Source organism: Nymphalis io, chromosome 20, assembly GCF_905147045.1.
Source record: "Nymphalis io chromosome 20, ilAglIoxx1.1, whole genome shotgun sequence".
In the NCBI taxonomy this organism is placed as follows: domain Eukaryota; kingdom Metazoa; phylum Arthropoda; class Insecta; order Lepidoptera; family Nymphalidae; genus Nymphalis; species Nymphalis io.
In genome coordinates this window covers 9972683-10000000 of record NC_065907.1, presented here as the reverse complement: position 1 = coordinate 10000000, position 27318 = coordinate 9972683, and the positions used below count along the sequence as shown (strand labels likewise).

Here is a 27318-nt window from a genome sequence, read left to right as displayed (position 1 = left end):
TATAAACGCGTGGTACTAAAAACGTTTTTATTGACATACTACGCAATAGTTGGTGGTAGGGTTTTGTGCAAGCCCGTCTAATTAGGTACTACCCATCTACCTTACTCCATCATATAATTATATTGTCTTTAAATTATTCATTCTTTAGCCAAACAGCAATATTTAGTATTGTTGTGTACTGGTTGAAAGATTGAGTGAGCCACTGTACTTACTACAGGCACGAGGGGCATAACATTTTAGTTTCTATAGCTGGTGGCGCATTTATCCTGTTTAAGATAACACAACACTTCAATAAACATCATGTTAACCATACATATAAAATACATACAAGGAAGATCTATAATAAATGGTCTTATTGTCACAGAGGTCTTCTCCGAGCAACCTTAGGACAGTAAAAAAAATAAGAAAGAATTAAAACGACTATAATTTAGTATACTGTTATATTGTTATCAACACCAAAACTATGTACAAAATTTTTATTACAATTAGTTAGGTGGAGCTAGTTTAAAATTCAGTTACAAAGTTTAACCTTGACCCACACACACACAAGAATAGGCAATTCAAATGAGCGCTTGTTATATAAGTAAAATATCCTTCATGTTTTTATTTACGATCCATATTATTGTATAATATATCCGTCTCGGATGGAAATTCTGGTTTTTTGTCCACTAACCCGCTGTGATGGAAAAAATTGCAAACGTTCTCAAGGGGATTGAAAACCTTCGTCCACTTGAGGGACGTTGACATACTGATACTTATTTTGTATTAATTATTATTAAAAACTGAGATGGCCTAGTGGTCAGAACGCGTAAATCTTAACCGATAATCGAGGGCGAGCACCACTAAATTTTCATGTGCTTAATTTGTGTTTATAATTCATCTCGTGCTTGACGGTTAATAAAAACATCGATGGGAAACCTACATGTGTCTAATTTCACTAAAATTTTGTGACATGTGCATTCCACCAACCCGTATTAGAGCAGCGTGGTGGATTAAGTTCAAAACTTTCTCCTTAAAAAGGAAGAGGCGGCCTTAGCCCATCCATGGGACAGTCACAGACTTTTACTCTATTTTACTTTCTTTAATAATTAATTATTCCTTTCAATTCTTACACTGATCCGAAATGTTCTCTACCTAAAATGTTATGTGTTGTAACTTAAACTCTACGTTCTTTAAACTGCTCTATATTCCAAAACTGTATCCAATCGAGTGTGCCATTTTTATTTACAGCCATTAAACAATATAAATTATGAGTATCGACGTATTTTTAGGTCAGCGCCTTAACCGCTAGTAAGACCAAGATCACATAAAGCGTGAAATTAATTTTACAAGATCATGTGACAGATTAGCTTTCGCTAAGATATCTTAGTTATCTTATTCACTTCACGTCTGAATGATTCGTATGTTATAAATTATTTCTTAGTAAATATTCCGCATCTAGTGAATCTATCTACTTTGTATATGAGTAGTAATAAAAGATGAAGTCCTTCTGATTTCGGTCACAGTGACCGTTCTCAAGGGAGTCTAACCATTTGCGTGGGGTGTATTATAATGCATAAGTGTACAAACACATGTGTACATTATTCCCTCACTCATATGTATTATCTGATGAGGCGGCAGATCGGACGGGTCGGATCGAACAGCTATACGGAGCACTGCCAACTAGGCTGCAACTAGGTAGTCAATTTGGCAACAATGTTAATGTCCTACTGCTGCTAAGCAAAGACCTATCCATTAAAAGTCTTTAGAAATCACGCTGTTCAAACGCTGGTTGATGGATACGTATGTTGCAGTTTCTTCGCTACATGCATCTTGCTTTACGATGTTTTCCTTAATCGCCGAGAACGCGAAGAATTATTATTTTAAACATAAACTGATCACATGAAAACTTGATAGCGATTGTCCGGGTTTGAATTCAAGATACACGTGTTCCAGCCAATGGGTCATCACGGCTTTATGGATAGATTTAAAGCCTATTACACTAATCTAAAGCCCTTTAAAGATATGTGTAGTTCAACAATTTAGTTTCAATTTAATCAGTTATTTTGATTAAGGATACTTTTGTAATGTTTATGAGTTTGGACAACATCAACGTTTTAGTAAATATTACCAAAAATATCTATAACATAGTCGGTTTTCTAAATGTGGTCGTTTGTCTAGAATATAAATGTCGAACGAATATATTAATTTTTACAAAATATACATATATATAATAGTTATCAAAAATTAACATATTATGTCATTTTCTATTTGGCAATCGTAGGTCACGTGTCATGTCGAATACTCGTAATTGTTTCTGTAAATTATGTTCATTTCTATGAAAATAAACGTCATCCGTCAGGTAACCTTGCCTGGGCCCGTTGATATCAAATGTTGTCATCAAAAATCCTATTTTAAAGATGTATTAATAATATTTTTAATCGCATTAGAATACATCCATCGCATAAAATATCGTATTATCATTTTTATGCGATAGATGTATTCTAACTTTTTAACTAATATTTATGTGTAAAAGTTTATATTTGTAACTATGCTGAGCGCTAACGCGATATATCTAGATACATCTCTATATGTTATATATAATAAATCCATATTACATATGAATTTATTATTGTAAAAAGACTATGTCTCAAAAAATGAGTTTAAACTATTTTAGTTTAAATGTACAATATTTATCAGTTAAAAATATAAATGATTTATTACTTTTTATAGTATTAAGTTATTATTATTTTTTAAATAAATATGGGCTTAGCAATAGATGAGAAAATCTTACGGGAAATTACGTAATTTCCTGACTTAAATCTCAGAAGTCGAAAACAGATGGTACACTTTGCCCCAGTTTTGCGATATAACCAGCATTATGGCAAAACTGTACGGATTAAATAATAATTATAATTAATAGATAATTATACAATGTACAGTAACAGCCTCTGAATGTCTCACTGCTGGGCTAAGGCCTCCTCTCCTTTTTTGAGGAGGTTTGCTTATTCCACTATGCTGCTTCAATGCGGGTTGGTGGAATTTCACACGTCGCAGAATTTCAGTGAAATTAGACACATGCAGGTTTCCTCACGATGTTTTCTTACAGCGTATAGCACGAGATGATTTATAATCACAAATTAAGCACATGAAAACTCAGTGGTGCTTGCCGGGGTTTGAACCTACGATCATCGGTTAAGATTCACGCTTTCTTACCACTGGGCCATCTCGGCGTATTGTACATAAATGTTGAAAATTATTCACCGGTAATAAGGTTTTGGGTTGCCACCTCGTCTTTATCATTTATTCTCAAAACACCAATAGGTTTCAGAAAGCCAGTGAGTTTAATTACAGAGAACATCATATCATACTCTCAGTCGTAGACGGAGTATTCATTGATGGTGTAAGGAATATTGCTCGTCTGCCTGCAAACGTCGCTTGCTGGACTAAGTCTTCCTCTCCTTATAAGAAAAAAGTTTGGAGCTTATTTCATCACGCTGCTCCAATGCAATAGTAAATTTCCATTCGACCCATATAAGTGAGGAAACTTCCGATGTTTCCTTTTACCACTGAGCTCGAGACGAATTATAAACCGTCTACTTAGACGAATTATTAACGACACCAATAATTATACACAAATTATACAATTAAGTATAATACATAATATGTGCTTTTGTAGATTTTATTGTAAAGTAGTTCTGCGTCACAAACTTAACGTTTCAATTTTGTTTACAGATTTAGTCCACTGCACAAACGAACCGAACGTGTCAATACCGCAGCTCGCCAACCTGCTAGTGGAGCGTACACAGAACACCAATTGGGTGGTGGTTTATAAAGCCTTGATCACGGTTCATCATCTACTAGCATATGGAAATGAGGTAACTACATACACTTACCATACAAAATGGGCAAATTTTGATCAATACTAAAATTAATCTCTTTATTTGAAAATTTGTTGGATATAGACCAAATATAAAGGAATCAGGAGATGTATATATAAAGTAAAAATCCAAAGACCGATACAAACAATTTGAAAGAAGAACTTTGAACAGTAATTACATTAATTTACTCTAAATACGAAGTTACTCTAGATATAACAAACCATTAATAAAATAATTCGATATTTGTGAAACCATAACATCGGGAAAGCTTTCGAAGCTTCTATACGAACGAGCTTGAATAATTTATAATGGAGGCTCCCTTTTCTAACAAAAGCCCTTTGTCAATAATGGTTTTCCCGAAACGGGCTACTGTAACTAAAATTCGAATATATTTTTATGATATAAAAGTCAACTATATACAGCTAAATTTATATGTCTCGTATGGAAATCAACGAATACGAGCATTTATATATTCTTGTACTAGCTGCTTTGGTTTCACTCGCGTTGATACCTTCCACACGAAGTTGAAGAATCCGACTTTTAGTTCCAAATATAATACGTTCAAACACAAAAATCAAAAATAAAACTTTATTTATTACATTATATATTATTATGTGTAGTGTACTCATTCCTTATATTAAATTTTAATGTATAAATAAAAATTACGTAATTTTAATTAAAAATTACGTAATTTTTATTTATATTATTAGGAATATATATAATGTTTTCAAAACATGTTTACAACATCAAATAATGAAAATAGGCGTCATTTATTACAATTTACGGGTTAATATTAATTAACGGGTTCCTTAAGGTAAAATTAATAATTTAGATAAAAAATATATACTAACTAGTTGCCCGTTCCTAATTACGAGTATGAGTGTAAAAGTTTTTGAAATAAATTTGTTAAAAAAATCCTGAAATCCGGTCGCATCAACTGTTTGCTGTGGTCTCCTTTAATTGAAGGATCACACATATTTTTAAACATTATTCCACGATGTAATGTACTCGTAAGTATATCCTTTGTAGATCCTTAATAAATAAATAAATAAACCCAACCTGGTCCAGCCTAAACCACCGATTCAAAGAATTCACGAAAAAAAATTTTTACCGAAATCAGTCCAAATATTTATAAACAGTTCAGTGATACGTACGTGTCACTGAACTGTTTATATATAGAAATATATTTTTTATATAAACAATTAAGATGGCATTTGGCTTTTGGGTTAAATTTTTAAAGAATGGGAAAAACTCTCTTCAATTTACCTAAACGTAGCCTCAACATTCAGCTTAGCTTCACTAATAATGTTATATGTAAGTGAATATTTTAAAAAGTAGACAGTTACTTATCAGTTCATGCCACTTTATCCCAAGTTCATTACAATATAACCTTTATGTTATTGACATACCGACCGACCATAATTGTGTTCACGTAGTGTTGCACAATACGACTAAAACGATCCGAGTATACTAAAATAGCGAGACATTTATTGACACAAGTGGTCGCATTGACGACATACAACTACATACGTAAATGTAATGTTACCTTAATTAAAATTCGAAATATTGTTATTGTAATGTCCCTGTAGCTATGTATATCTAGCGACTAGTATATACAAAAATCCGAGATGGCCTAGTGGTTAGAACGCGTTAATCTTAACCGACGATCGTGGGTTCAAATCCGGGCAAGCACCAAAGAATTTTCATGTGCTTAATTTGTGATTATAATTCATCTCGTGCTTGAGCGTGAAGGAAAACATCGTGAGTAATCCTGCATGTGCCTAATTTCATTGAAATTATGCCACATGGGTATTCTACCAACCCGCATTGGAGCAGCGTGGTGCAAACCTTCTCCTCAAAAGGGAGAGGAGGCCTTAGCCCAGCACTGGGACATTAACAGGCTGTTACTATATAAATTGCCTCGACTCCTCTTGAATGAAGAAATTAATGAAGAAGGTTTAAAGCTTACTCTTTTTTCGTACATATTTGACAGAATTTCATCAGACGCATGCAGGTTTCCTTTCACTGATTCAAGGGGAATTAAAAATATAAATTGAGCATATGAAAAGTTAGTGGTGATTGCCCGGAACATGCAATTACTCATTTAAGATCGACATACTCTATCCAATGGGCTACTCTTGACAAAGAATATGTAAGAAATGACACAAAATTTGGTGAAGGTGGTTACCAACATATTATGTCTCAAATATTAAAGGAAAATCTTCACCAAAGAGATCGTTAAAATTAACCTCATAATAAATCGTGTTACTAATTATTTATTTGGTCCAAAATAATTTGATGAATTAATTTACCTAAGATTATTAATTGGCACCTACATTTAGCTTTTATTTAGACCACGAGATGTGATGTATCCATTTATGATATACAAATATTTTAACCGTTTCCGTGTAGAATGTTTTTTTCGTAACAGTTCATTGAAAGTGTCTTATTAAAATATTTCCTTGTTTATTACCTCAGACATTATTATATATACAAACTCGACTTGTGATCCCTACACAGGCGAAAGAGATAGCAATAGTTTTTTTTTCTATCAAATTTCTTTAAAACAATGTAGACTCTAAATATTCTGCCACTGACACGTTTGATGTTTAAGACCGTGGAATGTTACAAATTAAAAACTTTTATTGAACAATTATGATATTAGTAGAAATAATGCGAGACAGTTGACATTTAAAATTATTAAAGTCTTACTCTAATGTAATTGTACAGATTCCGTACCATGTTTCAGTTCAATGCAGTTTAAAAACATAAGTATCTAGCGTAGTTTTCCCCTTGTCTATTTTTTTTTACATTAAATATTAAAAAAACAACTGCCCTATATTAAAGAATATCTTAACGGTACAACATTTTTTTTTATATTAGAATAGGAAGGCGGACGACCATATGGGCCACCTGATGGTAAGTGGTCACCGACGCCCATAGACATTGGCATTGTAAGAAATGTTAACCATCGCTTACATCACCAATGCGCCAGCAACCTTGGGAACTAAAATGTTATGTCTCTTGTGCCTGTAATTACACTGGCTCACTCACCCTTCAAACCGGAACACAACTATATCAATTACTGCTGTTTTGCGGTAGAATATCTGATGAGTGGGTGGTACCTACTCAGACGAGCGTGCACAAAGCTCTGCGACGAGTAGATACATCCAAATCTGTTCAGGCATATAAAAGTTTTAGTGGAATAAATAAACTCATATACAGACATCTCATCATACTCAGATAGTCGTGTAAAATGGATTATAATCAAATCTTTACCTCTGAGATCTAAGTTACTAGTCAATGACAATTATTATGAATTGATTTTATTATGTAATAAAATGTATTACATATTTATAATATGCAAAGTGATACATGCTGAGAATTTGCGGAAATTGAAACTCGCGTTGACTTGAATGGAGAAATTAATTACCATAGAATGACGTATCGCTGCATTTTATTAAGAATGCGATAAGAATAATACATTTTGTAAATTATTTCAAAAGAAACGACTTCGATTTTTACCTTAACACGTGGCATTTTTTTCAATTGTTTTTGAATGGTAATCTTTGCCCATAGACAATGGCAGTGTTGGTATAAACCACTTTTCTACGCTGTCAGTGTTCATCTTCAAATAAGAAGGCAAAGACGATATGTCCTTATATGCCCCTTATATCCTGGTTTATTTTTTATTTATTTTTATAGGATAGGAAGGTAGATGAGCATATGGGCCATCTGATGGTAAGTGGTCACCAAACGCCCTTAGACATTGGCATTGTAAGAAATGTTAACCCTCGCTTACATCACCAATGCGCCACTAACCTTGGAAACTAAGATGTTTTGTCCCTTGTGCCTGTAATTACACTGGCTCACTCACCCTTCAAACCGGAACACAACAATATCAAGTACTGCTGTTTTGCGGTAGAATATCTGATGAGTGGGTGGTACCTACCCAGACGAGCTTGCACAAAGCCCTACCACCAGTAAATTTAAGGAGGGTTTTATATTTCTTCCAATGCTAGTGTCGTACCGTCAGATGTCCAACCTACTCATCAATAATTGTTTTTTAATCGCGGAAAAATGCATTACAGTGCTAATCTGTAAGAACTCGCTTCATTATTCACCCGTGAAATGTAGCCAACCGAATTATGGTTGTACACTATTGTGATGCGTGTTCTTGATGTTATAATTATTATAGTCAGCGTCCCATATCCCTTTTTGATATTTGACTACCGTTTTTTTTTTTTGCAATCTGTTTCAAGATTATATTGCGGCTCTAAGCGATATATTTTTATAAATCGAACGTCAGTTTTTTTATTAATAATAGCTTTTATCCCGTTGTATATTTTAACAAATAAGATATGAACATTCAAGAGTTTATAATCGAAGTGGAGTAACATCACTAGTCACGACGAAATCGTGTCTCACAATAAGAATAATTAATCGTTGCGTTGCGACGTCATTTCCCAAGCAATAAAGTCTATATTGTGATATACGTGACTTGATGGAATGGGGTGGGTAACGAAATGAGATATTATATAAATGCATACGCCTACAGTCTGAGGGTAGTCGCCTAGTGTTCTATATTTAAACCGTTTAAAGTTTGAGGATTCTAGTACGTTCGATTTGTTTTTTAACTATTGTTAGTGATATGTAGAAACTCATTTATTAATATATTGTAAGAATATTTTGTTTGAAGGATAATGTCTAGAACGTTCTATATTTAAATTACTTGTAACAGCAGCCACCACCACTTTCATTAATTGGCTTATATAATATATGATTGTTTTAAGATATTAACTGAAAATACTACGTACCTACGTATTTATTATTAACATTTCCTATTAACCGTTTCAAATATATGTACATATAGCCTATTCTAACCACAGGAAGAGTAAAGACAAATAAATAACTCTTGTCATTAAATTGATTCGATATTATTGATTGAAATCTTGAGTAATCCACGACATTGATCGTGAAAAAAAGGCGTTTTGTATGTTGGTGAAGTTGTTATCGGAATTTTAAGAGTAATATCAAAGTAGTTGAGTGTACTTATATTTGTGTTAATATAATAATAATAATATCCTGGGACATTTTTCACACACGGCCATCCGATCCCAAATTAAGCTTGTACAAAGCTTGTGCTATGGAAACCAGACAACTGATATACTACATATATTACTTTTCTTTTATAAATACATACTTATATAGATAATTACACCCAGACTAAGGACAAACAGACATGTTCATGCACACAAATGTCTGCCCTGGGTGGGAATCGAACCCACAACCTTCGGCGTGAAAGGCAAGTATCTACCAACCACGCCGACCGGCTCGTCAAAATATATTAATCGAGAAATTTCGTCATGAATAATATAACAGAGCTATAAACAAATAGCGTCGAATATGTAAATCTAAGATTTGTTGATTAAGTTGATTTAGGAAGTTTATACATGAAAGCGGGAAAACATTCACTTTAATGTAAATAAAACACAAAATACAATCCGCTTAAAGAACTCGTGTACCGAAGACATCTTCTATATAGATCAAACAATATTTGTCTGATATGTACGATGTATATGGACATGAATCGAGGCTTAGGCGTGGACAGGTAAACGCCCAAAAAACACACACACAGACCTACGTCATAATACTCTTTGTATATAATGTATATGTACATAACTACTCTACTATGTATAATTGATTTGAGTTTAAACGTTGATGCGTGAAAACAGGAAAAAACGAATTCACTTTCACATAAAGAATTCGAACTATCGACTATAATGAAAAATAATCACACTTTTAACATTCGAGTGTGGATATAATGAGATGTTTATTCTTCGGCTCACCGATTTTCGTCCCTCCTTATATAAATCCGTCTGAAGTACAACGGCAGACTAAATAAATAGTACCATTATTTGTACGCTAAAAAATTTTTTTCGAAGACTTTTCAGTTATATCATGCAATATACAATGGAAATATATTTATACTGTTATATTTTAAGCCAAGATGGCCCAGTGGTAAGAACGCGTGAATCTTAACCAATGGTAGTGGGTTTAAGCCCGGGCAAGCACCAGTGAATTTTCATGTGCTCAATTTGTGATTATAATTCATCTCGTGTTATACGGTGAAGGAAAACATCGTGAGTAAACCTGCATGTGTCTAATTTCACTGAAATTCTGCCACATGTGTATTCTACCAACCCGCATTGGAGCAGCGTGGTGGAATAAGCTCCATACCTTCTCCTCAAAAAGGGAGAGGAGGCCTTAGCTCAGCAGTGGGACATTCGCAGGCTAATAATGTACTGTTATATTTTAAAAGCGGTGTTATGATTTACGTAATAGATCATTCGTAATGTAATAGTTTCTATAATAAGATTTCGTAGAATCAGATTTGCCCATTAATAAATTTAAATCCTAAATATATATGATAAAAAGCGCAGAATCGCAAAACAGCAGTGCTTGGTATTGTTGTGTTCCGGTTTGAAGAGTGAGTGAACCAGTGTAATTACAGGCACAAGGGACGTAACATCTTAGTTCCCAAGCTTGGTGGCGCATTGGCGATGTGAGGGATGGCTTATATTTCTTACATGGCATTGTAATGTCTGGGACATTACGTAAGAAGACGTTGGTGACCACTTACCATCAGCTGGCCCATATGCTTTTCCACCTACCTATTCTATATAAAAAAAAGCATACAGCACATTTAATTTTATATATGTAGTCGATATGTTTCATTTGAGAAAAGTGTGACGAGGTGCTGAGTTTTTTGACGGTTCTCCTCGGTAGAATGTACGTTTCGAACCGGTGGTATTAAATGTCAATTAAACAACTTAACAATAAACTGTTAGTGTTAAATCATTGGCTTAAGCCCTTAAACTCATTTGTGTTAAATGTCACGTAAGAGTTTTGTATTATTTGGTCGACATTTGTTATTGTATATTGGAAGAGTAGATTTTCGTTCGGAAAAAATTGAATTGTTAGACAAAAGTCGCTATGAAAAATGAAAATGATTCTTGTGCTACTTGTACAAACCTTTATGGGTCTGTAGTAGATACTGGATAGCAGGTATAGGCGGGGATGTCGCTTGATGCGAGGTTGACTGTAGTCGATGTAACATTTGCTTATATTTCAATTTAAAAAAAAATTATATGCCCTTACTTATACTCATGTGAAGACTGGATTTGAATTTTTAAACAAGATAATTTTTCATATATGTAATTCGTGCTCTACGGTGAAGGTGAAGAATTCTGACATATATTCCACCAACCCTCAACTAGAACTACTGGTGGTAGGGCTTTGTGCAAGCTCGTCTCGGTAGGTACCACCCACTCATCAGATATTCTACCGCAAAACAGCAATACTTGATATTGTTGTGTTCCGGTTTGAAGGGTGAGTGAGCCAGTGTAATTACAGGCACAAGGGACATAAAATCTTAGTTCCCAAGGTTGGTGGCGCATTGGATATGTAAGCGATGGTTGACATTTCTTACAATGCCAATGTCTAAGAGAGCCTTCCTATTCTATAAAAAAAAAAAAAAAAAACTAGAAAGAACGAAAGAACACCTTGAACCAGAAGAAAGATTTTCCATAACAGAAGAAGTGGTCTCGGTGCAGTGGTGGAAAATTTACAAGCTTTCCACTGATTAAAACCTTAATAGCCAGTAAGAATATTAGTATTACTTTAAGAAGCATTTTCAAAGAGAGTTTATTAATACAGTAAAGCCGTGATATGATTTTTTTTTTTTTTTTGTATAATTTCAGCGGTTCACTCAATACTTAGCATCGAGTAATTCAACGTTTCAACTAAGTAATTTCCTAGATAAAAGTGGAGTGCAAGGTATGTTATCTCTTTATTAAGTACTTTTTATATATATATATATTATTAATAATAATAATATTAATGCTGCAAATAAAATGTGTATCGACGTTATTTTTCATCACTCTGTTGTCTATTTGAATAATTTTCTAATTACTCTCGTGAAATTCGGCTATCGTCGATATTCAGGTTTCGGTGGACTTCTAGTCGGACTTACATTAATTTTATCGCACTATCTCGGAATACTAAATCAAGGGAAAAAAAAAGCAATAATGTCTTTTATATGCCAAGACAACTTAAAATGTTCTAGAATGTTCTATACGATTTGACCTTATTCGAACAAAGTAATGAGGTCAAATTGAAATGTTTCATGTTATAACATTTTGCAATGTTGCATGTTGTGGAGATGACATGATAAACTATTTTTTCAATTTGTTAGTATTTTTATACGATTGTATATATTTACTATATATAACTGAAGTTTTTTATAAATAAAAAGATTAATATAATAGTAAAATCTGCGTTACAGTTTCATATCCTTAACTAAATTATTATAATTTATCCCACGAACGGTTAATAGTTTTTGAATAGATTTTACTTGACATACTAAAGACAAAAAGTTAAAAATATTTCAGCACAGATAATATAACCACAGTAGCGAAACCTCATTTCAAAAAACTTTAGGTAACGAGTACGTCATTCAGCTCAAAGCCTATGCCAAGATGCCTTGGCGCCAGTCATGGCCATTACAATATGTGTAATTACATATTGACCCGATATCTGAGTTCATCGACTTGACGTGACCCCGAGTACATAGACGTGTCCTTCCACCATTCATAATAATTAATAGTAGGTAATAATAATTTAATTAACAATAAATAAAATATATATATACTTTCAACCACTGCAAAACACTTCTTAGATGTCATAAAGATAAGTTATTTAAATTGTGACTAGTAACACCAAACTTTTGGACAAGCTTTTAATTTTGAACACAGAAATTTGAATATCGAATTTTAACCCAAATTATGAAAGGCAATTATAAATTGTAATCCGCGTTGCAAAATACGCACCCTAATCTCAATCAATAAAAAAAGAGAGATACACCAAAGGCGCGAATAACACGTCTGTGGAGATTTGAAAATGGAATTAAAAAAAATACAATATTGAGAAACAATCTATGTTACTGATGTAGTTATTCCTCTGGATATGTCTTAAAAAACTAAATTTAAAATGAATAATAAAATCAATTGAATTAATCGGCCCAACTTATAACGGCGGTTTAGTTAAAAACATATTTAGATCTTTCTGTCATTATTGATTTAATATTCGAAAGAAGAAGACAATATTGTTAAATTAATCATTAAAATTATTTATTTTTAACGATGAAAAGTCTCATAGATTTTCTACATTAAGGACTCGATGTGATATATCAAAAATTATACAATAATATAATTATAATCCATTGACTTGTGTTTATTTTTTCAACCTTGAAATATAAATATTTTTGACTCATAACTAATTATCAATTTTTATTCTAAATAGAATTAATTATTGAATGTTGAATCTTATCTTCTACTTAAACTGTTTGAATGTAATTCAATTTATTTTTTCTTTGCCTCTATCCGTAATGACGTTTTGTTTCTTAACAGAAATATTATGAACTTCGCTTCGTTTTACAGACAAAAAATAAAACCATTTTAAAAAGACGAGCCTATAATAATGTGTAATCAACTACCGGTATTGCCTGTAGTTAAAGAATGAGGGCTACAAATGGATGCAAAAATGCTGTTCAAAAAGTGCTTGAAATCTTTTTTTTTTTAAATAGTTAAATTTAAAGAATATTTTATCGCAAAGGCCGCGTATTGCCGAGTTTTAAAACTGTAAAAATATACAAACTTTTATCATTATAAAAAAAAATATTCTGAAACGACTTTATTAATCTAATATAATAAAAGCCTTTATGTATCTATTAGGTTCGATATAATTAAATACTTTATAATGAGTTATATTTTATTTTGAGTTAAAATATAATAAATCCATGTTCATAGTTAGACAACGATATTGCGGTGGATCTCATAAAAAGTGTATGGAGATGGAATATTAACAATAAATGTTATATTTTGTTGCAATTTTTCTTCTGACAGTTCCCTCGGGCGCTTATAGTTTCTCTCGTTGACAAGGTAAATATCTCTAATTTTTAAAATTATGTACGTACTTATGTTTCATTTTGTTGTATTAACTACGAAATATTTTTAAACAACTCATAAAAATGGAAAGTACAGGAATAATATAGATAACGGATTCAATGATCTATCGTACCCGACGGAAATTGAATAAATCGTATTTATCAAAGTATTTTTACTTTGATAAAAATTACTCCGTAACCACGTTTAAAAACTAGATAAAGCTAGGAGTTTAATAAAGAGGGTTGTCCAGGTCCAGGTGTCCGATTTTAAATCGGATTTGTTTTGGGTTTTATTCGCGTCCGGTCTGAGCGAATTTTGTTTAAGCTGTAGTATACCGAACTGAGGGCAATGCAGTTCGAGGCAATGCCGTTTATCCCAAAATCGATGTCTAGTTTTATAACCGTGCTACCAACTTTTAAAAAAGTATCGCTTTTAAAAATATACGTACGAAACGATTTGCTTCCTCGTTTCTGATACGCACCGCCAAGGTCTGGAATACCCTCCCGACCTCCGTTTTACCCGCCACCTACAATATGGGTACCTTCAAGTCTAAGAGTTAATAGGCATCTTCTAGGCAAGCGCGCTCCATCTTAGACTGTATCTCACTTTCCATCAGGTGTGATAACAGTCAAGCGCTAGCCTATACATTTAAAAAAAAAGTCCGGTTATTAGAGCAATATCGTCATGGACATAGGCCTCTACTGAGATGCGGCAGAGCTCCCGGTTTTCAGACTTTTCTATTTTCTTATCGTGGTGGTACGGCTTTGTGCAAGTCCATCTGGGTATGTACCACACACTCATTACATATTCAGCCGTCAAGATGCAGTACTTAGTATTGTATATTACAGACGCAAGGGACGTCTTAGTTCCCAAGGTTGTTGGCATGTTGACGATGTAAGGCGTGGTTAATATTTCTTACAGCGCCAATGTCTATGGGCGATGGTGGCCCATCTGCCCGACCGCTATCCTATATTATAAAAACTAAAAAATGTTTATTGCTTGGTAAACTTAGTCAAGAGTGAGATAAAAAAATAATTTAAGCGCCATTAAATTATAACAATTAATATTAATTTATATTATATTTGCAGCATTAATCATTATAATTATTGAAATACGAACAAAAATGTAATTAAATCCATTTGTAATGTAGTTAATGATTCATTGATCTTACATATCCGACGGATATTGAATAAATTGTTATTTATCAATGCAATATTACTATTTACGTGCTTGGAAACCAGTAACTATGTACTTATATACAACATTACATTTAAATAGTTATTTGACCCGTTGTTTACCTGTTATTATCATTAAAAAAATTACTATCGTTAGACGTAATATATATGTCTATCGTCAATTTTGTGGTATTACAACGAAAAATAATTTTATATATGGAATATATTTTTTACAAGATTGTAATGAAGATGTTGTTGTATAATTTATATACATTATAGAAATGTTTTGGGCATGAAATGTAAAAACAGGATCTGTTGTCACATAATATCTAAAAAAAAAAAAAAACTTAAGCACTGCATGTTGATAAAATTGCATATTCTTTCGACTGAATTCTAGTTAGTCATTCTATTTATATAATAACAATACATTCCATTGTAAATAATTGTGCAAATACAAAGTGCAACCAGTTAAAAATTATGTAAAGTTTTCATACATAATTATGCTATTTAATACTCGTATTAAAACTTCTGATTTATGTTTGTACACTTAACATAAAGTTAAAAGAAATTATTATGTATGAATGTTTGTATATCTTTGCATTTGAATAAAAAAAAGCAATTACATTTGTTTCGTTGTTTATGGTGATTCATCTTAATCTTTTTTATGAATATGGAACAGTTTTTTTTATTCTGTTTCATTTTAATTTGGACATAACTAGTGCAATCATTTAATTGTGTAATCTGACAAATTATATAACAAATTACGTTGTGATAAATATTGAAAGCTTAAAGTAATTAATAAAGTAGCGTTTAATTTTATATAGTGATATGAATTGCAACATGACAGCGCTTAAAATTTTACTGGTTTCCGCACACAAAGTGTACTTAATAGAAAAATTCATGTATTCACAATCGAATATTTTCTTTTTCTAACTTGAATTTCTTATCGCAACGGGAAGGCGCGGCCGGGGCCCGGATCGGTGAGTTGAAACAATATGGCCGCTTTGTTATGTGCTCGTATGTGTGAAGCAGAACACGCTTTGGATGTGGGTGCAAATGTCTTAGTCTTGCACTGTTTTTTTTTTGTATGCCCATTAATTTCATTCCTTTTTTAAATTAAATTTTAATTCGCGGGTTTTTTTTTTTCAAATATATAGTCATTTTCTTTTTGTCGAATTTGTGTTTTTGATTTAAATTTATTTGTAGGTATGTATGTGCTTGCCGTTACGTTTATCGAAAATGCTATGATGAGAAAATCAGACATTGACGACTTTGGTTAGACATTTTCGTCTACATTTATTTAAATTGATATGATTAATAATTTTTTAAATAGTCAATATAAGTAAAATATAAATTTGAATATTTGTTATATAAAATTAATATAATTGAATGTAAACAACAGATAATTGTTCGTTGACTCATAATAGTTGATATAACCTTGTCATTTTATATAGGTCGTAGGTACACCTAAGTTTATGCACTTATATAGATAAATATGCACGCAAACATTGCACGGATTCGTTTTCTTTTTCTTATGTGTCGTCTACACGCTTTCGTGGATTATTTTTTATGTCATCCCATTTAAAATTCGAACTTCATTTGATTTTATAATTTTAAACGTAGTTGTTGTAAATCTATTTACACAAACATTCTTAAAAAAATACATGAACTTTCGAAAAAATGAACAAGAACAAAATCATTTCGTAAAATCTCATTATATGTTCATAAAGTATAATCGTACGGTAATGTTTAATAAGTCTTTTATCTCTAGGCTACGATATGTCGCCGTTCATCCGGCGATATGCCAAATACCTGAATGAGAAGGCACTCTCCTATAGAACCGTTGCATTCGATTTCTGCAAGGTGAAGAGAGGGTGAGTTGTTTTAAAATGTATACCTTTTTTTAAAAAAAAGCCGAGATGGCCCAGTGGTTAGAACGCGTGAATCTTATCCGATGATCGTGGGTTCAAACCCGGGCAAGCACCACTGAATTTTCATGTGCTTAATTTGTGTTTATAATTCATCTCGTGCTTGACGGTGAAGGAAAACATCGTGAGGAAACCTGCATGTGTCTAATTTCATTGAAATTATGCCACATGTGTATTCTACCAACCCGCATTGGAGCAGCGTGGTGGAATAAGCTCCAAACCTTCTCCTCAAAAGGGAGAGGAGGCCTTAGCCCAGCAGTGGGACATTAACAGGCTGTTACTGTACTGTACTGTACCTTTTTTTAACTAAAAGTAAGTAATAGCCTGTGTATGTCCCACGGCTGTAGCGCAGCAGTGGGACACACTCTCCTTTTTGAGGAGAAGGCCTGGATCATATTCCACCACGCTCCTCCAATGCGAGTTGTTGAAATATACATGTGGTAGAATTCCAGTGAAATTGGACACATGCAGGTTTCCTCACAATGTTTTCCTTCACCGTCAAGTACGAGATTAATTATAAACATAAGTGTTTGTGTTTTAAACTAACCATGTTTTAATTTTTAAAAGATTTTATTTGTTTAATTATTAAAAGAGTCGATGGAACGCGAGAATCCTAACTGAACCAACGAGTTTTTATGTTATTTATATTTAATTATGTTTTATAATTCATCTTGTGCTCGGCGGATAAGGAAAAACTTGCGAGGAATGGCCCATAGGTCAGATGAAATTCTATCCGTATATCCACTAACTCGCAGTAGCTTCGTGTGGTGTGATAAGCTCTAAAACTTCTCCTCGAGAGCCTATGCCTTTCCTCGGGGATCGAACTTGCTTCATAGGAAATTTCATCAATATCGATTCAGCGGCTTAGACGTTAGACAGACAGAAAGAGTTACAATCGTATTTATACATTTGTATAGATTAAAGCATTGAAATGTATACACTGATTGAACCGTTTTGAACCGTATTCTGTTCACAGTAAGGAGGAAGGTTCATTGCGCATGATGAACGCGGAGAAATTACTCAAGACTCTGCCAGTACTGCAGGCCCAGCTCGACGCGTTACTAGAGTTCGACTGCACCGCCAACGATCTCACAAACGGAGTCATCAACATGTGTTTCATGTTGCTGTTCAGAGATCTCATCAGGTATGTTACGACTTAATAATATTTTTTTTTATTAAAAATATTATCAATATAAAAAATAACAAAAGAAACTGTACATATTATAAATAATACCACCCGTACTCTCATTTTATTTATGGCAATAAAACTTATAAGTAAAATTTAAAAAAAAAAATTTTTTTTGTTACCTCAGAAACTCTTAAATTTTTGAATTAATGTTTTTCCGCAGATTGTTCGCTTGCTACAATGATGGTATCATCAATCTACTGGAGAAGTACTTCGACATGAACAAAAAGAACTGTCGGGATGCTCTCGACCTCTATAAGAAATTCCTCATCAGGATGGATAGGGTCGGAGAGTTCTTGAAGGTTAGTTTGAACGAGTAATCTATAATTTATTTTTATAATATGTTGTAACAGAACAACAACGAGAAGCTGTTTTCTGAACTATATATATAATCTAGTAAAATGTAGCGGTATTTAGTTAATTAATTTATCATATTCATTTTATGCAAATCGAATACAATATAAAAATATATATAACATAGATTGTATTGCGTTGCTAACGGTACTCACAGGCGTCAATGGACGTCATACGTCATTCTAGCTGTATTTAACGGATAATATATACATATCTGTTATAAGAATGTTAATATATAACGTGTAATGTATATTTAAGTTTAATAGATTTATGTGAACAGGATTTATAGGATTGTTAAAAAGTTATATTAATATCGTAATTTAAATTGTATTTTATTTATATTTCAGGTAGCAGAAAACGTGGGTATCGATAAAGGTGATATACCGGATCTTACCAAAGCGCCCAGCAGTCTGCTCGATGCCCTGGAGGGTCATCTCGCGACGCTGGAGGGTAAGAAAGGCTCCGCTGCGAACACGCCAACGCAGACTGCCAGGTAAGCCCACTAGCATGCTTTACCGTTCGTAAAAGAGCACGCAGAGTCAGGACGTTATTAGTATTGTTGGAGAAAATTTAGGTGTATGATATATTATCTAATAGATGTTTGAGCCGGTTGGCGTGGTTGGTAGAACACTTGCCTTTCACGCCGAAGGTTGTGGGTTCGATTCCCACCCTGGACAGACATTTGTGTGCATGAACATGTCTGTTTGTCCTTAGTTTGGGTGTAATTATCTATATAAGTATGCATTTACAAAAGAAAAGTAGTATATGTAGTATATCAGTTGTCTGGTTTCCATAGCACAAGCTTTGTACAAGCTTAATTTGGGATCAGATGGCCGTGTGTGAAAAATGTCCTAGGATATTATTATTATTATTATTATTATAGATGTTGGTTGTGTGTAAGTCAGAAGCATAGATTCGTCAGACCAAAAAGTATCTATCTAATATGGAAAATTATACCATTCGTTTTCCTCTGATATCAGACAGTCGAGGTCGTACTAGAGATAGAAAGTGTGGATCTCAATGGACGATTGAGATCGTGAGGTTCAATCGTTCAGAAGATTTCATATGCGTAATTCGTGTTCATAATTAAGTTCAAGCTCGGCGGGGAAGGAAAACATCGTCGTAATTATACCATCGAAAGCTACCTTATTTCGAAGCGCCGTAAAGCGCGTCCGCCGCCAGCTCTAATGAGCGCCGCTCGCCCGCAGCGCGCAGAAGAACGTGGCGAGCGTGATGGGCGCGCTGTCGTCCACGTCCACGGCGTTCGGCCACGCCGCCGAGCAGGCCGCCAACGGCGCGCTGCTCATCGACGACTCGCTGCGCCGGCAGGCGCTCGCCGACGAGGAGGCCGCCATGACCCAGTACAAGGTACCGCAGGCGCGTCCCGGACGCGTCGTCTCTCGTAGCCGTGGCTGGTGTTAGAACCGTCTGCACCGGATTCGGAGACGGAGATCTGAAGCTTTAATAGAACACTTTTTTTTTAATTTCGATTTAATCAGTACAAATAAGTAGATGTAAATTAAAGTACACGATTTCGCAGGTGCAATTATACCAGGGCGTTGAGTTGACCGGTGAGGAGGACGTAACTCAGTTATCGGAGCAATTTGTAAGATTCTGTCTCATATCGGGTACAGCTTTGTTCTAAGGTCGTTTCGTCGCGTGGCTCGGGGGAAATCGCTTTACTGTGTCTAGCTTTATTTATCGTTCATTTATTCGTCTCTGGGTACGATATGGTTCATTCGATGCGTTTACTTGTTAAGTGTATATTTGTTCTACAACACCCTGTATATGTTAAGTTGAGATAGATTTATAAAAATTAAATACTATAACGTCGTGTGGTACAAATTGTACGATTTAAACTATAATTAAAAAACTTATAAACTATCTCGACTATTCATATTGTTGGTGTTTTGTATATAAACGCGAAGAGTACATTTTGTATTTTTTCATTGGGACATGGTCACTCATTTTATGTCAACAGAGCATATGTGTGTATGTATACACGGACGACTTTAAATATCATTTCTTATATACTGCTCATTTTTATTGCGAAGGAACGTTACGTCCAATTTTATCAAAATATATACCGTAATTTGGTAATTTGGTAATCGTTCAAAGGAATGCTTTTATATATTATATTAGGTCCTTACATATGAAATTGGCGTTTTGTACGGGAGGAATGTAAAGTCAATTTTTTTTGTTACCCCGAAGCCTGCAGCTATCTCTGAAGTGTACCAGCTGAATGAATTTATAAATTTGAATTTGGAATCCTCAACCAAAGAGGAGATATTCCAGACCGAAGCGGTCAGGACGACAAAACGCTAATTTCGTACGTAAGGACCTAACGTATTTATCTCCTCGATCGTACAAAGAATGAGATACATTTGCACGCGCATAACGCAATATTTGTAATACGATCGAAATGAGTATCGCGGCGTAACGGATTCCGGGGCGTGGCACAGAACAAGGTGCAGTCGCCGACCAACGCGGCCGGCAACCCGTTCCTGCCGGGCGCCGCGCCGCCCGTCGACCTGTTCGGGCCCGCGCCGCCCGACGCCGGGAGGCCGTCCGACGACCTGCTGGCGCTGGGGAACCCCTTCGCGGACATGTTCGGCGGTGAGTGCGACGGAGACGGGTGGATCCCCCTTCTGCTTCCTATTAATCTGTATATACACGTAGTCCAGATTTGGTGATCGGTTTTTCTCTGTGTAGGTGTGATAGTTAAAAAATATTATATTTTTGTGACGATTTAACTATTTCCGTGTTTAACGGTATGCACTCGCTACACGTTTTCAAGTCGAATGCTTATTCAAGAAATGTTCGAAACTCATGAAAATGAACTTTAACGTGTCGACTTTAAGGTTGAAATTATCGTGATTTGGACATTCTAAATATACGCACACGAACACTGTATAATACAAGCGCACGCTTTCAGTGAACTCCCAGCACTATATCTATGAGATTTTTTTTAAATATTACGAACGTATTGGACATCGTTAGATATGATACCGTTTATAAATTATTTACGTATATTTATGTATATTGATGGCGATTTTGTTATTTTAAATATATAAAATAATTGCACAGGATTAAGAAATAAGAAATATTATCCTTTTCAAAATATATAGATGACAAAAAGCGTTGAGTTATTCATAGATACAGTATACATGTTATTTCATTTAAAGAATAAAGTGCTACTGAATTCTACATTCCGAACCGGCCGTAGGTTTACATTAAAGTTATTCCGTTCGACATTTATTTATTTTTACTTGTAATCAACAGCGTTACAAAAATGATTGGTGAAGTAAGGCCAGATATTATTACAATTTGAAAATAAAAATGCTACCTATATTGATACGCGATATGGTTTAAACATTGCGACCGAGTACATATTACGAAGTTTGTACGGTTGAACGAATGAACGAACTAATTTCAGAAACATTTGATTGGAGTAATTATAATTGCGTTTAATACTCATTTTTATTGAGGGAAGTTATATAAAGGTCGTACAAGACAAGAGTCTACACATTCTTAAAGGCCGGTAATGACCTGCAAGGTCTCCGGTGCTAGAGGTGGCCATGGATAGTAGTAGTAACTTTCTACAGTTTTTTCAGTTACATGACCGTTTGCCCCCTCTTACATAAAATATAAATAAATAAAGGTTAGGAGCGAAGTACTTACTATAAATCAAAAATCTAGCAAATGCAACGATAAGATTAATTCACAAACGATAAACGATAATCCCACTCTGTGGAACCAGCTTTCGCCGGCGACTTTTCCGAACCAATAAAATATCGCAACCTTCAAGAAAAGAACGTACTCATTCCTTAAAAGCCGGCAACACACCTGCAAGCTCTTGGGTGTTGCAGATGTCCATAGGTGTTGGTAGACATTTTCCATCAGATGAGCCTCATGCTCGTTTCCCCCTATTACATAAAAGCAGTATTTGTGTCTACATTAAAGTACTCATTATATGTATAAAATGTGAGGTACGAGGTCCAAATCGCCGTCAAATAGGTGCCATTTTGAATTCATTAAAAGAATATCAACTACGTCATCAAGTATTTGACATACAAATCGTTTCGTTAGAAGTCTGCAATATTAGATAAAATTAAACATACTGTGATAAAGTTACTGATTAAAACATTACGTATATTTTATGAGAATTAATATTCTTAAATCATAAATAGCAAAATGGAAGTTATTCATGGACTCTGCCATATCCGACATTGTCGTAAAATTGGTATAAAAATGCCTCTCTGGATAATAAATAGTTGCGAGTATCATATACTACATATTTGTGGAAGTTATATGGTAATCTTGCTTTTATAACAGTCGTTGCTTGTGACTATTGCAAAGAATTAATAGATTTTTATTTTAGTTTATTTTTTATTTCACGAATCTTTTAGACCTTTCTTCGTAAATAAGCATTACGCAATTTTTTAAATTAGGTATGTATTTTCTAATTAAATAGAAAAAGTTAAATTTTTATATAGGCACCATCACTATCAAAGGCAGTTAAGTTTCAAATGTATTGTTTTATCTTTCTATAAGCGTAATCGAATTTTCAATTACCAGGAGATTTATGTTCCGTTCATGCAATAAGAATAGTTGAGATAATGTAAAATCGAAGCGAAATAAATTATAGTCATAATATAAAAATGGATTTGTCATTCAATATCTATAAATGTACAGTAATGTTCGGTTCGTAAAATAAGCCATCGATGAGTTCTTACTTATAATATTAATATCCTGGGACATTTTTCACACACGGCCATCTGATCCCAAATTAAGCTTGTACGAAGCTTGTGCTATGGAGACAATACTATATATTCAAGTACCAAACCGATACCAAAAACGATAACTAGAATATACAGGGTAAGACCGAATAAACTGAGTGACTTACATTAAAACGTTCAATGTAAACGTGAGTATGAGTAAGCGATGAGGGGCGAGTGGCGGCGAGTGTCGGCCAGTGTCGGCCAGTGTCGGCCAGTGTCAGCCAGCGGCGGACAGCGGCGGCCAGTGGCGGCTAGTAGCGTGTGTGTCGATTGCAGCGCCGCAGCCCGCCGCGCCGGCGCCCGCGTGGCAGAGCAACGGGTTCGCCGCCTTCCCGCCCGCCACGCAGAACAGCACGTTCGTGTCCGAGGCTAACTTCACTAACGTTTTCAGTAACACTGACACCGCAGGTGAGGCGCTCACTGTTAGTTGCCCGAGGGTCGTCATGTGCTGCCGGGATCGTACCTTCTCTCGTATGCTTCGAGGACACGCGGACACTACGCGGCCACGTTTTAGTAGCAAACATATGTCTTATTAGGCGTCCGCGTTACGCGAAACGAGAATGAGAATCGAACTCGTATAATTGTTGTTTTTATTTTATTCCTTTCTTTATTTTAATTACATTCTCTAACATATTATATAACAAAGCACATGACTACTCTCCGTTAATCGCAATTGTAATAAAAAGTAATCTCTTCTCTTTGGTGATGGGTTATTTTGTAAAATTGTTATATACTGTAAAATGATGTGCCCTGTAGATTATCTGTATACTGATCTAGAATATTCTTGTGCAAGCCGCCGCGAACCCGTTCATGGGTATGGGGGATCCTACGCAACCGATGACGGCCTCCCCTGCCCGTCCCCCTCCCCCTAATCCACAACCCAAATCCGCGTTCGATGACCTCGAAGACGTCATGCGGATGTCGCTCGGAGGATCTCCAGCGAAACAGAACCAATCGCAACCGATTACGCAGCAGCCTCAGCCAATGGGAGCGCAGCCTTTCGGTGATGTCATGTCGATGTCGATGCCGATGTCATCTCAGCCGATGATGTTTGGATCGCCTGCGCGGCAACCGATGATGCCCATGGCAGCTATGGGTTCGATACGTGTTTAGACAGAATGTTTTAGCGACCGGTTGTATGTTTGGAACGAATGTACAAACTATTTCTATACAGTTTTAATAAAAAAAATAGTTTACCTTAAAATTAAAGTGTAAAATGATATTCGTTTTTAAACATAGAACCGGCAATGGCTTGACAAATTAGCCATGTTAGCTTGTTTCCAGGGCACGCGCTTGAAAGATTTGTTCATAGTATACTCGCCGCACTGCGCATCACCGCCATTAACATTAATAATATATATTTTTGTAAATATTTGTAAATTTCGTAGCCGTTTTGACCTTTGTGTTGTAAATAATAGCATTTTTGTTTTTTTTATACATTTCAGAAATATTTTTTTAGTAAACGTGTTTTTTTTTATTTACATTGTATAGCTAAAGCTAATATTACTGTTCGGACATATTTTTTTTGTTGATTTTTTTATTTTACATTAAACCAAGCATGGTGAGATGTTTTATTGTGTCCCGAAAACTTTTAACATCCAATCCCAGGGTGCCTTTGCAATTAATTTATGTTGTAGTTATAAATCTATGAAAAACCCGTAGCAATTTTTTTTTATTATTCTTTTCAAAGATTTATCGATTTTTAAAGATTTTATTTTCGTTTTATATAACGATGATATCTGTTGTTAAGCTTAAACCGTAATTAGCAGCGTAAAAGTTAATTACTCATGAACATATCTTAAATAGTTCATCATAGTGATATTGAAAAATTCCAGGCCAGCAACAGCCGCAGCAACAACCGGGCAAAGTGCTCACCGGTGATCTCGATTCCTCCCTCGCCCAGCTCGCTAACAATCTTACTATCAACAAAACGGCCAGCGCTCAGAAGTGAGTACCGAAATCAGTACCAATTTCGTAGTTCAGAAACCAAGTTTCTCTAAATTTTCCAAAAAAAAACAAATCCTTTTTGGGACATCCATTGGTACCCATTCTGTTATACACAATCTCATAAGCTAAAAAATATTGCTATCTCTTTCTAATGTATCCGGTTATAATGCAAGCGAAGCAGTCTTTTTTACCTTTCAAATTAGTTATCAGATTGTGGACATCAGAATAACCACGGTTGTCCTTGAATTTTAGTGTAATTCAAAAAGAAAATGCGATTCTCGGTCTATCTGGAATGTTCTATGATGAATTCAAATATCATTCATAGGATGTTTCAGATAATGTTTGATTAATGAGTTTGAATTTAGTAGCTAGTTTAATCGAAATCTTTATGATCATTGTCAAGTGATGTTTTTGTGAAATCATTATTTATTTTTAGGTTCAAATAATCATTGAGCAATATTACGTAGATTTTTATATATAAGGCTGTTTTATTAACTGATGAAATAAGACGTCTTATGTACAATATTCTTGAAAGCATCAACATGCACTTATATATATATATATATATTTTATATTGTTGACAATAATTTGAAAGTTTTTTTGAATTTTTTTTCTCAATTACATCAAGTAGAATAGTATCACAATCATTCATATAAATTCGAAAAATTTTATGAAGTAGATTCACAGCTAAATATTATATCCGAAAACGAGTGTAGTTGAAACGAGACGTTGTCTACATGTAGATGCTTTCACGGGTTTTATTTATAGCTTAGTTTGTTCCGATGTTTTCGACTTGATTTACCCTCATTATTTTCATCTTTTGACTAACTTCGTTATTTTCTTTTTATTCTACTGTTTTCTTTGGGGGCAATCAAAACCTTAAACGTCTGAATGTAATCCCAAACGCACGCATGCTTGTCTCGTGCTAGACCGATGCAGTGGAGTTCCCCAAAGAACGCGTCGAAACCAGGCGCCGCTTGGAGTCCGCAGCCGATACAGGCGACCACTGGCGCCGGATACCGTCCCATGGTAAGATAAGCGGGTGGGCACTGGAGTAATCACTTTGAACAAAAGCATAAATATAGTAAACTGTTCTTAAATACAAAGCACTTTTTTCTTTGTCGTTGTAATATACATATAGCCAAAGCACACCTGGCATCTACACTAGTCAGTGATAGAATTCCATATTTTAATGTGAGAAAAGAAACCGATATCTTAAATTATTAATTTTCTAATCTAATTAATTTTTTTTTTTCATAATTCTCATTATTTAAAAAAGGAATATCGATTTTCAATGTTTATTTCGTCTCAAGTGACATTGCTATTAAATAAAACGCTTATTCTTTTTTTTTTTTTTTTTTGTTACAAATGCTCTGTTGGTCGTACATCGTCTATCCCTACTGCTTTTTATGTTGCATTGCAAATATCTGTTTCTTTTATTTTTAATTCTTATTTGCAACGTACTCCCCGTAGCATGCCAGCATCCCCTTTATTTTGCGTTTTCCAGGGTCCCGGCATGACTCTGCCACCAATGCCCCATACATTACCCCATACGTATCATCCCCCGCATTTTGTTCTGGTAAGTTGCTATTTATTTTTATTTTTCCATTTGCTATTAGTTCAGCTCCAAGTGTCGAACGTACTTTTCACCGTAGGAATAATTATTTTTTTTTAATGAGTTTTTGAGTGTCGTAAGATTTTGATAGTATTTTGTAGTCACTAAAAAAAAACTCCGAAGTAAAGCTTTAATTAGTCGAAGTGAAGTTATAAATACATAATTTGTTTGTACAGGATGTAACCTCGCCTCAGGTAAAGTACATTTTTATGACCGAATGCGTTGAATGCACGTGTGTGATATCAGCATGGCTACAATCATGTGTGCTATGTTCTTACACAACTCATTCGTTCATCTCTTTATAAACCATTGAATGATTCGCATTCGTTTTTTGAAATGTATTTAATTTATTGTTTTGAGTGATTTTTTTTTTCTATATTTCTTTTCCAAAATAAAAAGTTATGTCAAGAAAATTACATGTTGTTTAATCATCTGAGAAGCATGAGTCGGTCATGGTAATTCATC

General features: G+C 34.4%; 1 protein-coding gene across 11 annotated transcripts in view; it reads left to right on the top strand.

Annotated features, from left to right (window-relative positions):
* Positions 1-27318, top strand: part of LOC126776325 (phosphatidylinositol-binding clathrin assembly protein LAP) — a 40648-nt gene that overhangs the window by 9520 nt on the left and 3810 nt on the right. Inside the window, exons 2-17 of one of the 11 annotated variants that reach the window (XM_050498766.1) lie at positions 3715-3857; positions 11624-11699; positions 16002-16022; positions 16814-16916; positions 17947-18114; positions 18320-18458; positions 18858-19003; positions 19719-19878; positions 20051-20116; positions 20973-21126; positions 23568-23699; positions 24085-24387; positions 25127-25238; positions 26168-26267; positions 26746-26817; positions 27030-27047. In XM_050498766.1, coding sequence (XP_050354723.1) covers positions 3715-3857; positions 11624-11699; positions 16002-16022; positions 16814-16916; positions 17947-18114; positions 18320-18458; positions 18858-19003; positions 19719-19878; positions 20051-20116; positions 20973-21126; positions 23568-23699; positions 24085-24387; positions 25127-25238; positions 26168-26267; positions 26746-26817; positions 27030-27047 — 1913 coding nt within the window. The remainder of the gene's footprint in view (positions 1-3714; positions 3858-11623; positions 11700-16001; positions 16023-16813; positions 16917-17946; positions 18115-18319; positions 18459-18857; positions 19004-19718; positions 19879-20050; positions 20117-20972; positions 21127-23567; positions 23700-24084; positions 24388-25126; positions 25239-26167; positions 26268-26745; positions 26818-27029; positions 27048-27318) is intronic. The other 10 variants (XM_050498768.1, XM_050498769.1, XM_050498774.1 and 7 more) reach the window with 10 other exon arrangements.